General features: G+C 40.2%; 1 protein-coding gene across 1 annotated transcript in view; it reads left to right on the top strand.

The window, feature by feature from the left end:
* Window positions 1-12,911, top strand: part of DSG2 (desmoglein 2) — a 45,472-nt gene that overhangs the window by 16,169 nt on the left and 16,392 nt on the right. The window contains exons 2-10 of the mRNA XM_080379160.1: window positions 4,909-4,944; window positions 5,830-5,964; window positions 7,188-7,346; window positions 7,593-7,737; window positions 8,963-9,123; window positions 9,995-10,129; window positions 10,276-10,461; window positions 11,445-11,704; window positions 12,576-12,718. Of these exons, the coding sequence (XP_080235286.1) occupies window positions 4,909-4,944; window positions 5,830-5,964; window positions 7,188-7,346; window positions 7,593-7,737; window positions 8,963-9,123; window positions 9,995-10,129; window positions 10,276-10,461; window positions 11,445-11,704; window positions 12,576-12,718 (1,360 nt within the window). The remainder of the gene's footprint in view (window positions 1-4,908; window positions 4,945-5,829; window positions 5,965-7,187; window positions 7,347-7,592; window positions 7,738-8,962; window positions 9,124-9,994; window positions 10,130-10,275; window positions 10,462-11,444; window positions 11,705-12,575; window positions 12,719-12,911) is intronic.

Below are 12,911 nucleotides of genomic sequence, written 5' to 3'. Positions count from 1 at the left end.
CAGTCTCAGCTAAAGCTGTGGCAGGGTACAGTATACTAAGAGTGAGCTCAGTTTGGTGCCTGAATGCCTCATTGTCAAACAGAATATTAGCAAATAAAGCTGCCTTAGTTGGGTGATGTCAGGAGAGGCAGTGCTGGGTTTTGCCTTTTTTGTTTGGTTGGTTCGGTTTGGTACTTTTTCATCTCCCTGATCTGGACAAAGCCATTCATGTGACAGAAAATCTAGTTGCTTGTTTGAGAGCATCAGATTAGGGTCATTTCTATTTTATGACTTGCAAGGATGGTACTGATAATGTCAAAACCTTAAGAAACTCCTGAAAAACAAAATCAGTCTAGAAGTAGTGTCTTCCCAAAACATCTTCTACCTTAGAAGCATCGAGAACTTTTTCTTCCTTTCCTTGTTTTTCCTGGAAGTGTGTCTTCATCATCTGTGCTCCCTCCCTGCCTTCAGCCTGCATCCCTGTATTGTTGTCCCCAGGTACCTCGCAGAGGTTGTGGCAGCTTTCCCCAGGTCCCTGCCTCTGACCCTTTTCCAGGGATGTCCGGGTGTGCCGGATGGCAGTGCTCCTGCAGGGCTGGGCTCAGGCTTGACTTGGCATGTGTTCAGGGCACACACCCAGAGCCATGGGCCTGCCGGGCAGGCACAGCTATCGAGGATTATTAGACTGGGAGGTTTCTCCGTCATTTCTGAAGGGGGTGGACATCACGTCTTCAAGAGGTGAAATCCTAGAATGCTTCTTACATTTGAGTGAAAGAGGAGTTGACAGAGATGTATGAATCTTACTACCCAAGTAGCAAAACTGATTTTATTCTCTGAACATATTCTCAGATCGTATTTCCTTGATGTTTGGGATGTTAGACTTTGGCTAGGTATGATGAAATTCAGTCCACAATACATTGGATCACTATTGTAATGTCAGAGGCAGTAGCAATTACTTTTCAAAATTAAAAGAAACATGCTAAATTAAAAAAAAAAAAAACCAAACCACAAAAACATGTTTAATTTTATAAAGAGCAAAGGTGAGATAATTCAAAGCAGCCTAGCTTCTATCACCAGTAACATGTTGAAACATGGTAAAAATATTTAGAAGTATCTGTACATTGATTCAACAAATTAATATTGTTCCAAAAAAAGGGGGGTGGGGGAGGGGGATGACGGGACAGGAACTGTGCTACAGTGAGATATGGTGGGAGATAGGTGAGATCTAGTATTTTATCCATCCTATTGAACTGAAGTGTTGTATTATTTTGGACACTGGACTTTAGAAAAAGTTAGTCTGCCCAGGAGAGACTAGAGGAAAGCCAAAAATACAGTCTAAATTCAGGAAATCCTGTTTTCTGATTCTTGAAGTGAGATTAAAGAACTGAGAAACAGGGCGGGGGCGCGAGTGAGAAAGACTCATGATGAGTTTTCAGATACATAAAGGGTTAATTGTGACGAAACCTGAATTAACACTGTTCAGTAAGAGCGTTATCAATATGGCAAAGAGGGAAAGGTTAAGACATCTCAATAAAGGTGTTTGAGTTTCTGTTTTGGTAAGTGGGGATGCAGTGGATGCAGAGTGCACCTGTCTGGTTGGATCACATTGTGCTTTCGAAGCAAATCTGCAGTGTCTGGATCTGATCCCTCCTGGGTGAAACTGCCCTGGGAGATGCATCCATTTGCTCGTGGGTATTTGGGCTGTGGGACCAGGCTAATTCTAGTCTGAAGCAAAAGCCACAAAACACAGGTTTTGTAGTGTTGGGTTCTCAGCAGCAACTGCTTTGCTCTACAAATCCTCTCATGTTGGGCTTACAAACTAGACATGGCTACAGTCAGGGGCTCAGAGAGAAATAGATGTGGGCTGGCTCTGGGGCAAGTTGAACTGCTCTACAATTTCTTTGTTGGTATTGTCTGTATTTCTGTTGATTATCATGGAAGTTTAAGCTTTTAGCGTTCATTTAGATAAGTGATTTTGTGTGCCTTCATCTGAAACTGAATCTCATCCAAACATCAATATGATCAACTTGCAAAGAGCTAAAAATTAGCATAATAAAATTAGGATAAAAATTAACAAAGACTTCCCATCTGTAACACTGTCTAGGCACTGCCTTAAGTTAGCTAGTGAGGCTGTGGAACTTCCATCCCTTGTTTTTAAGGACAGGTTGTCAGGAAGGTGTAGTTTGTCCTGGCCCTGGGGAGATGGACTAGTAGATGATCTTGGATGGTCCCTTCAGCCTGCTTCTCTTAAGTGTGGAAGATCTTCACTTGCCCACTGTCGTCAACACCAAACTGACTCACATGAGGTGCAGGATCCAAATCTCCTGACACACAGCATATGTGAAAGACAAGGTTTCTAGGACTTAGTTTTGTTGTGTAGCAAATACAGAAACATACCTTCTTGCTTACTCAGTCTTCATCTTCACAGTACAAAGCTAAGATGTGTGTTCAAAATCTCTTCCTTAGTCACTTCCTGACTACACATGAACATGGATTTGGGCAAGAGCAGCCTTGCAGTCACTCCTTGCTTTCCCTTGCCCTCTTGCCTATTCCTGCTGCTTTCCTGTAGTATTTCATTCCATTTTTTTTACTTCAGGCCTCAGGTTTTCTACCTCATTTTCTGTAACCATCCAGTTTTCTTCTGACAATGCTTTCTCAGCTCTGTGTTATCAACAGATGTATTTTTTGTGCCAAGGCTATGATCCACATGAAATGATGAACAGGGCTTTCCTACTCTTACCAAGCCATTTAACAGAAGGCAGCTCTAGGAAATTAAAAAAAAGGGGAGGGGGTGGGGGTGGAGGGGGAGGAGGTGGATTCAGAATGCAACAGCTGTTGGATATGTGACTTTTCACTTTTCCTTGAAGAAAATGTCATTGAAAAGTGCTTTTCCACATTTTTGGAACCTTTACAAATTGTTTGTAAAATGCAGGATCCTTTTATGTATTTGTTACACATGTATGCACCTTGTAAATAAACCCACCATTTTTAAGCACTGTTTGTAGATGTCTTAGAAATCCCTTATGAGATTACCTGTGGACTATAGATTAAAAAGTATAAGAGCAGAAGTATTTTTACTGTTTTAGCAGTAAGAGTTTTAAGGCTGCTTTGCTGCTAAGCAAACAAAGCAATACTTACCTTTAACTGTCTTAATGAAAGACTTTCTGTTTACAATGACTAATAGGATTTTCTCCACTTTCACTCAGTGGAAGACCTCCTTATTCTTGAATTTTAGGCACTTCTGTTTATACTGTGGTTCTCCTATTTCCAATACAAAGAAACTTCTCACCTTGTGCCTCTTGTCCTTGTTCAGTATTGAGACAGAAACACTTTTCCCTTCAGTTTACCAGTAAGAACAAATAAGGATGTTCATGAAGACATCAGGACAACTATTCACCTTGCAAGAGTTGCAGGTTCTGTTGTAAAACCTTGACTGTAAACCAGAATTTTCCTGTCACTCTTGCTGGTACAATGTCATTAATCATAAAAATAAATTTTAAAAATCCGTACAAGTAATAAGATTGTATCCCTCACAGCACATAACCATTAGGGAACTCAGTGCTTGCTGATTTTTGCCTTCAGAATATTTACATGGGGAAAATTCCCATTTGAAGAACAGTTTTGTTGGGCAAGTTTCAGCAGCCATCTGCTACATTGCTCAATTTCTGCTACATTCTTCCAACACCTTCCACTGCATTGTATGGGGAAAAGATAAACATCTTTTAAAAAAAAAAAAAAAAAAAGCTGTCATCAATGCAGCAATCAAGGCTGAGTCAGAGGGATGAATTAGGGAGAGGCCAGTCAATAGTCTAGAAATCAGTCAGAGAGAATATAAAGAAATACTCCCTGATGTAATTCAGTAGGAAATTACCTTTTATGAGCCTGCTTTGCCTTAGGCGTTAGTATTAAAAAAAAATTAGAATTCCCTAAGTTGCGAAATGTAGGTAGATGTAATAGTTTCGAGAACATAACAGTGTTCTCTACCTATACAAAGCTCAAAAGCTCTATTTGTTGGATTCATATGTAATATCCTACATGTTGTTGTTGCATGCCAGTGCCTACATTTTTGCATTGTTGGGGGGGGGGGGGGGTTGTCGCTTGCAGAGTCTGTGGTGCCTAAAGAGTGGGTGTAAACACAGGGTCTCTGGTGATTTGGCAGAGGTTCCAGTTCCTTCCAGCTAGGATGAGGCACCTAACTGAGGTGTCTAAAGGCATGCAGAGCTGTCCTGGTGCATGGAGAGATGGGCAGTCCCAGTACTGAATGCTGGCGTGTAAGGTTTTGTCAGAGCAAGCATGAGCTGCCTGCTAGCATGCATGGGCCTCTGCCTTAAGTAAGGGATGTATGTGTGCCATTTGTCCTCCCAGCAAGGTGCCAAGTAGAACGCTGCTTCCGTCATGTAAACTTCAGCAGATGTTTTGATTAGTTCTTGCTTTTAAACGTTATTTAACTTGTTTTGTTTGCTGATGCGGTCGGTAACCCACCACAGCCTGTATAATCTGTGATTTGCCCAGAAGAAGGGGATTCTTCAGAGCGCTGCTGGCAACCAGCACTTACTTCAATTGATGGCAAATTCCCATTGTTTTGGAATAGTGAAGCATTATTCAGCACTGAAAAATGGTTGATTAAAAATTACTATAAAGCCTGCAATTATTGGGGGAGGGAGGTGTCAATTGCTTATTATCCTTTTCCTGCCAGGAGAGTGCAAAACTTAGTAATTTTATAATTGTAGTGTATATTTTTAATGTGGATGGCTATGGATGAATTTTTCAGAAGTTATTATGGGTAAATAGTGAATATTAAATGATAGACGTTCAGATGCCCTCTTCCTGATGGGTTTGCTGTTTTTATGAGGGAGGTCATGTCAGTTAAGTTTTAGTACTGCTGAAGTGGCATAGAATTAATAATGTTTATCATAACTTCCATTGCAGATCTGTTTGAATTATGGAAATGGATTCTATGTGAAGGTAGGAAATAATGAAAAACTGCTTGTCTTTATCAGTGCCTGAAGAAGGGTTCTCTGAGCAAAGTGTCAAAGGCGTGCCATACTTCAGTTGATAAATATCTTGAGTTTTACCATTTTCTGAAGCATTGAAGATATGTAATGAATAATGAACTAAAAGCTGAAATGTAAGTGAATAGATTCTTATATCCATCAAACCGAGTGGCATTCAACTTTGAGAAACTTCCCCTAAAATATTAAGTTTGCAGATATCTCTTTTTTAACTCTATAAATGAAATCGACTACTGTTTTATGGAATATGTTAATCGAAAACATTTCCAAATGTGAATCTGGAAATCAACAGACACATTAGGGACTAAGCTGGACAGAAAGGTGAAGGCTGTCACGCCCAGTGATAATGAGAGCTAATTGAGCAAGGGTAGCAGAGGCAGTGGATGTGTTGAATGGAGGCTGGCTGTTTCGTGTATTGTGTTTGAGAGAGAAGATTGAGTACAAGGCAGTATTGGTGGGTTGGTAAACAGGCAGTAATGGTGGTTCAAAACAGCCTTAGTGCAAAACTTCTTCCCACATCTGATGACAAGCACTCAAATCTTCCAGAACAGGTGTAATTTCACCAACCCCTGGTCATGGGAACTTGCTCAGGTATTTGAAGCCTGTCTTACCTAATTCTGTCTCAATGAAAAGACTAGTGTAGTTTTCCTCCTCAATCAGCTTGAGGAGCATATAGTTCTTAGATTGTGGCTCGGAAGGCTAATGCTGCTCCATGATTTTGAAGCTACTAGCTATTGAAAGAGCAAAAGCTATTCAGACATCTGGGCTACAGCAGCACTAAAGCATTCATCTGAAATGGCTAAATGTAATGCTGACATGCAACTTTGTTTTTTCACAGGTTTATAATCAAAATGGCATGAGTAGCATATTGTCTCATCCCAACAGCCTAATCAGACAGAAGCGAGAATGGACAGTCCCTCCAGCTTTCATACGGGAAGAGGAGGACAATTCCTATATGAATCCAATCGCTAGAGTAAGCCCAGAAAAGAGATAAAAATAAAGATGAAAATGTAGAATGAGGTTATGGCTGCCCTAAACACACACACAGATATTTCTTTAATTTTAAAGGACTATTGAATGTCAGTTGAAGATTGACACATTTCCTTCTGTTTCCTTCCTTCAGCAGATGGGTTACTCCTGCAACCTGATTTGGCTCTGTGTCTCATCTTTTCCCAGCCACCAGTTTTCATAAAACTTTTGGAAATGCAGTACAAAGATACTTTTCTCACTCCACCACCCCTACTTGGCTGTGGTTGAACTTAGCAAGTGGGTACCAGAACTGCTGGTGGTGACTGGGCAGAAGGGTGTACATGGAGCACATTTACATATGCCTCACTTTTTAGGAAACAGAGCTAAAAATAACCAAGGTATTACCCTTTGTGCAAGAACAATACTCATTTAGTTCAGAACCAGTGCTGAAACCAGAATTCACCACACCTGTCACGTCAGCATATAAAGTAACTGCAGATGGAGCAGGCTGTTACCCTCTTCCTGGGCTGGCCCTTGGTGGTGATACTGGCACAACGCACATGTGCTCTTCCAGATGCTTCAGGTATTTGCTGACAGCAGAGGAAGAGTATAGTCTGTAGTCTATGTAGCCTCCTCTATCTGTTCCTTTCCAGGTCTGACCTTTTTTCCTCCACCCTATCACTTCCTCAGTCCCGGTCACATTCGCTAGCTTAGGGCTAATCTCCCTTAAACATTTGTCATACTTTATTTCTAGGCTTTGCTCAAGTAACTTCAGTCTCCCCTGCTCAATTTATTGTTTCAGATTATTTTTCTCTCTTGATCTTTCGCCACATTTTGTTTGCCCCCATCATTTTCCTCCTGCTTCCCTCACTCGAGCTTTTCACCTTATCACAGTGGTCGTCCAACCTTTCCTCATACTTGTGCCCTATCCCACTCTCTTTGTCCAAGGAGTCCCAATTTTCGTCTGCCACAGATCTCTCCACTCCATGGTTCCCAACTGTTGTGCTGTCCATCATGTTCCTTGTCTCCCTGCAATAGATCCTCAAACAGAACATGCAACTCATTCTGCATTCATCTCAACATCACCACACTCAAAGGAGTGCAGGGAAATGTGCTTACTATTTATTTTTTCTTTGTTTATTACAAAAATTGCAAAAATATTTGTGTTGCATTTTAAAATGTGGTTTTATTTACCAAATGCTATTTTATCTGTTATATTTCTGCTAGATACATTCTGATCTTGAAGATAAAGGGATAGTGGTAACTTATACTATATCTGGTCAAGGAGTAACAGAACCCCCTTACGGATTATTTGTTATCAATGGAAAGACTGGAGACTTGAACATCACGGGAAGGGTTGACAGAGAAAAGACTCCAATGCTGTTTGTGAGTTGAATAGTAACTTTTTTCCTTATAGGTGCTCTCCTATCCATTTTTTATTTATTTTGTTCAAATAATGCTTCTGGATATTTGTGTGTGTATGCATGCTAGTATTTGTAAGCATATTATATATATATATATGCTTAGTGTTTGTTACATACATGTTTCTATATATTTCTATTTTGCATATGTATTTATATATATTACAGTCACTCATTTTTTTGCTTATTGTTTCTGTCTGTATTATTTCAGCTCAGAGGTCATGCACTAGATAAGACTGGAGCAAAACTGGAAGAGCCAATAGACCTCCCAATTAAAGTTGTGGATATAAATGACAATGCTCCGGTGTTTGCACAGGAAGTTTTTGTTGGTTCAGTTGAAGAATTAAGTGAAACAGGTAATGCTGCTTTTAAATTGTTTTTTTTATTTAGTTTTTCCCACACATGCAAGGGCACAAGTGAATATAATCTTTCCAGCAGCGTATCTGCATTAACAAGGATGCGATCTCTTGTTTGCATAGGTCAGGTTATCCACATGTGAATGTATGTTCTTATTCAGGCTTAAGCCGTGTGGTGTCATTAAGGGAAAGCATCTACATAAATGCAACAGGGGACAACACTTCCTCTTATGGCACCTTTGGTTTGGTGTCAAAGCGACCACAAATCCAGGAACCAGAGCCCTTCAGCAGGAACTGCATGGGAAATGCAGCCTACCTTCTGGGCTAGTAATCCTAGCTGTCTGGGAGGGACTCCACTCTGCCATGCTCATGAAAAACCCTGCTTTATGTATGGGCCGGAGAGGTACTTCACTGTCAAGCACATATGGCCATGACCTAACCCTCGAGAAGTTAGTGGCCGTTTTCCTATTGATGTCAATAGACAAAAGAGCAACAGATTGTTTTCCAGAAGGTAAAAGCTGTAATAAAACAATCTTATAAATACCTGACATTGTGTCCGTTTCCATATCACGATAAACTGAGGAAACAAATTCTTGACCGTGCACTTGGGTGAGGTATTGAGTTCCCTCAGCTCTCTTTCAGGTCAGTGGCCACCATATGGTCATTGCGCTTTGCCTGAATTCCACCTAATATTCTAACTCTAGCACTGGGCACTGAGCTAGACCGTTTCCCAAAGAGCAAAACCTGTGCCATGAATTATGACAGGATTGCACATTGGAGTCCGCTGTGTATTTTGAGTGAAGCTGTTAGAGGGCATCAATACAAAGCAGTTGTTTTAATACTGTTCAGGTGGAAGAGTTAGTAGTGCTCTCTTTAGAATAATAATGTGTGAGGGAAATGCAGCTTGTTCAAAAACTTTTTCTTTCTTCTCTGAATGATGTCTACAGTTTTCTGTCAGAATTTTTGAAAGAATTCAACCTGTTGTTTAATTCTGGTGCATTGAATTCTGAGTTACAGATATGTGGATACAATTGGTTTTTACACGTACTGTTTGGATTTCAGGAATGCTTCTTCAACTTTATTAATTAAATAAATAAAGGCAAGAGCGTCAGAAAACTGTGCAGTGCATCTGACAACATGCCCTTACCTTTGACGTTACAGTAAAAACACTTACCAGAGGATGGCAGTGTAAACAAATACTGGTGGTTTTTTTTGCTTTTTGCAGGTACAATTGTAATGAGGATAAATGCAACAGATGCAGATGAACCAAATAACCTAAATTCCAAAATTGCTTTCAAGATCATTTCCCAAAGCCCTAGCGCTGCATTCAGTGTGAATAAGGATACTGGCGAGGTTCAAGTAGCAAAAATAAGCCTTGACAGAGAGGTAAAAACACCCTGCCACTTCTAATCTGTTAACAGTGGTCTTCTGATGCCTGTTGTGTCACCTTCAGCCTTACCCGCCAGAGTGAAGAGCTGGCCCTCTGTTTCCTTCGCCTCCCTTGGGATTAAAACCTTGTCTGGCTGATGCATGTTTTTCAGGAGTTGGAGGGGAGGGCCGAGGAGGGAGAATGTGATGGGATCAGGGTTGTATTCCCCCTGTCACAACAGCAGCCTAGTACAGCACGAGCCAGCCCCTAGCACAGCGCCAGCCTGATGTCGTTGCTTTCAGTCCCTTCCATGCAGCCGGGGCAGCAGTTGTGTGAAGCGAGGGGTTGTTTCTTTTTGCTGGAGAGCATATGGCAAAGACAACGCAGATCACCCTCTGCAAAGCTGCTGATTGCATCTAGATTTCTGTGGCCTGCTATGCAAATCGAGGTGCAAAGAGTTAGGAAGGGTGCCACTGTGAAACAGCGTTGAAAGCCACATATTGCCAGCAGCTTTGCCTGTGCTTGCTTTGAATTTTCACTGGCCAGCAGATGGTGATCTGGATGTTAGCTGTGGGGAACATCTTCTGCCTTTAGCCCTGTCCTGACACGCAGGTAGCACTGGTCCTGTCCCCGTTTATGGACACTGAAATTTTTTCATTTGCCATGTAAGTACAGGTTAACTTCTTTGTGAAAGTCCCAAATCCTTTTCAAAGCCTTGGCTCTACTCCAGCAGAGCCTGTCAAGGTAGTTGTGTGTGAGATCTACTTCTAGCCAGAGAGGAGTTAAAATTGACCATGAGAGGGATCAGCAAAATGTAGTAAAGATAATATACAGTGAAGGAAAAACTTTTAGGCTGGTTTAAACACGTTTGTTTTCTTATCATGGCAGACACAAAGTAGCTATTCTTTGGTGGTGGAAGCAAAAGACCGTGGTGGTGGATTAGGTGGGAATGCTGCAACATGTTCTTTAGAAATCAAGATTTTGGATGTCAATGACAATCTGCCTGTTGTTGAAAATCGTGCAGTAAGTACATTTATCACAGTATTTGGCATGTTATTACACCTGTTGGTATCCCATTGCTTAATAACGAGGTTCTGCAAACTTTCTTGCACGGGTGGAATGAAGTAAATCATTACATCTTTATGAAGAAGAATGTTTTTTGATTGCAGTTTGAAGGAAGCATTGAAGAAAACAGAGCAAATGTGGAAATTCTGCGAATAAAAGTATTTGACAAAGATGAAGAGTTTTCTGATAACTGGCTGGCAAACTTTTCATTTGTTTCTGGCAACGAAGGTGGCTTTTTTCGTATAGTAACAGATACCCAAACAAATGAAGGAATTTTGACTCTTGTGAAGGTTAGTATATCCTTTAGAGACTCATCTTTAAACATTAGAATATTTTATTCCCTTTAAGCTGCCATACAAGCTATTTATATTCAGTCAGTATGTAAACTGCAAATTTACATGGTGGACGCTCCTCCTTTGGCATACTCTTTGTTGGTGTATTCAATAATTCTGTGCAAAATCATTATTTTTCCCAGCTTTACCATTTACTTTCTGTGTGATCTCAAATATATCTAGTGGGGCAGAAGCCCCGAGTTTCCCTGGTTTTTGAGCAACAGTGCTAATAAAAATGCTGTAAAGTTTCCCATATTTTTGCTCTCCTTACTGATCTCAGTTTAAATTTATTTGCCATGGCCACAGATAGCATTGCAGACAACACCTACTCCGTGAGCCATGGGCAACAGACTGTTTTATTAATTTCCATAAATTGAAATTATGAAAATATTTTCCATAAATGGAATTCTTTATTTTATGAATTTCACTCCCCTTCGGTCCACAAGAACTGAAAATGCAGAGTGTCCTGAGTAGTTTTTTTTCTTTTTTTTCCCCTCTGGTTTCTATATCAGAAAACTGATAACTGTAAAAGATTGATAAGCATTATTAAGTAAATTAATTGGTTTTAAAAAAACATACAAACGGAAGAGACAAGTAATATTGAGCACCAGTTCACTGAAGGTAGGGACAGAATAGATGGGTAGGACTCATTGTACCTACCTTAAATTAGTTTAAATTCAGTATTATAAAGACATCCCTATGGTGCCATCCGTTAAAAATGAGAAGTCTTCCTTATGTACTTCTAAAGAGTTTCAAGCATTATATACTCTGGTAACATGTTAACTGACAGTTCTTTGCACTGTGGCATCCTAAATATTTAAATAGGGATGCTACAGTATTATTTAAATAGGATTATTTAAATATTAAATGCATGAATGTTGTGTAGATATTAGATTCTGTCAAATTCTGAGTGGTTTTGTTGGGTTTTTTTATTGCTGCAGGAGCTGGATTATGAAAAAATGCAAAGCCTGGACTTGGGCATTGTTGTTACAAACAAAGCAGAGTTCCACAAGTCAATTAAACACAGTTACAAAGTACAAACAATTCCAGTCAGAGTTTATGTGGTTAATGTGCGGGAAGGCCCTGTATTCCCTGGTGGCACAAAAATTATTGAAGCAAGTGAGAAACTGCAGATAAACCAGGTTATTGGACAGTACCAAGCCTATGATGAAGACACTGGAAAAATAGCACAGAACATTAAGTAAGAATCTTACTATAGCCATCATAACTGAGTATGTCAGAAATCACATCTTATTGTAAAAATGTGTATATTGAACTGAAATAATTTCAAAGGCAGTAATTTTCTACTGTGCATAATTTACACCTAAAATAACATAATGATCATCATCTTCAATATTCTATTATGCAGAAAATAGCTGAGGTGAAAATCCTACTTGTTTTGTTGTATGTGGTGAGACATGAGTGTTTGGGCTGAAGTTGTCCATGCTTGTGTCATGCATGTTTAATTTTGACAGTAATTTACTCATCTGATTTCATCATCTGCAGAAACTTTAGGAAGAAATATTCAGAAACGTGTAGTGATCGGACAGAAAGGTTGTGAAGCACATAAGTCTGTGTGTGTGTGTTTAGCTTTCAAATCGTAGCTCTTCAGATAAAATGGTGTCGAACCACCACTGTAGCTTTTGCAAATGGTGCAGACCAGCTGAGGTGTGTACCCACTGGTGGACCCCTCTCCCCCACACCTGTAATACAGTCTCTCCTGGGTGGCTGCTGCTGAGCTTTTGCGGTGAACAGGGATGGAGAGGAAGAGGACGATGACCAAGAGCACAGCTCCCTTTCCTGCTCCAGTCTCACTCCCTGAGTCGACTTTTTATAATGCCTCCACACGTAAATCCTGGCTCTAGAGGGAAAGTCAGGTTTCAGCGTTCAGGGTAGGTTTATAATCTTAGATTTATAGCTGAAACCAATTCCAGTGGCAGGAGTGTCAGACCTCAGATCTAGGGATTTTGTCTGTTCTATTAAACGAAGAGTAAACTGTGAAGCTGCTTTTTCCGCTGATGATTGCTTTCTTCATTATAAACATGTACATCTTTGTATGTGATTTTAATCAGATACATGAAAGGAAGAGATGCAGCAAACTGGATCACAATCAACTCAGTCACGGGGGAAATCCAACTTGCCAATAAACTTGATTATGAATCGTCTTATGTAGTAAATGGTACCTACACTATCACCATGTTGGGTATAACTACTGGTAAGTTGCAAGGGTTTTGTTTTCACACTAATTGGTTTATGTAGGGTTTACGCTGCCTTTCTAGGTTTAACCTCCCTATCTTTAACTGCCTAAAAGTTAGTTACCTAGTGCAGTTTCCCATAGGCTCTGTATTTAGAGGAGAGACCCAGGCTTACACTGAAATAGGATGAACCTTGGAAAGAGTTCCCAAGGT

Source organism: Falco punctatus (assembly GCF_963210335.1).
Source record: "Falco punctatus genome assembly, chromosome: 3".
Lineage (NCBI taxonomy): Eukaryota > Metazoa > Chordata > Aves > Falconiformes > Falconidae > Falco > Falco punctatus.
This window is presented reverse-complemented; position numbering and strand designations above follow the sequence as displayed.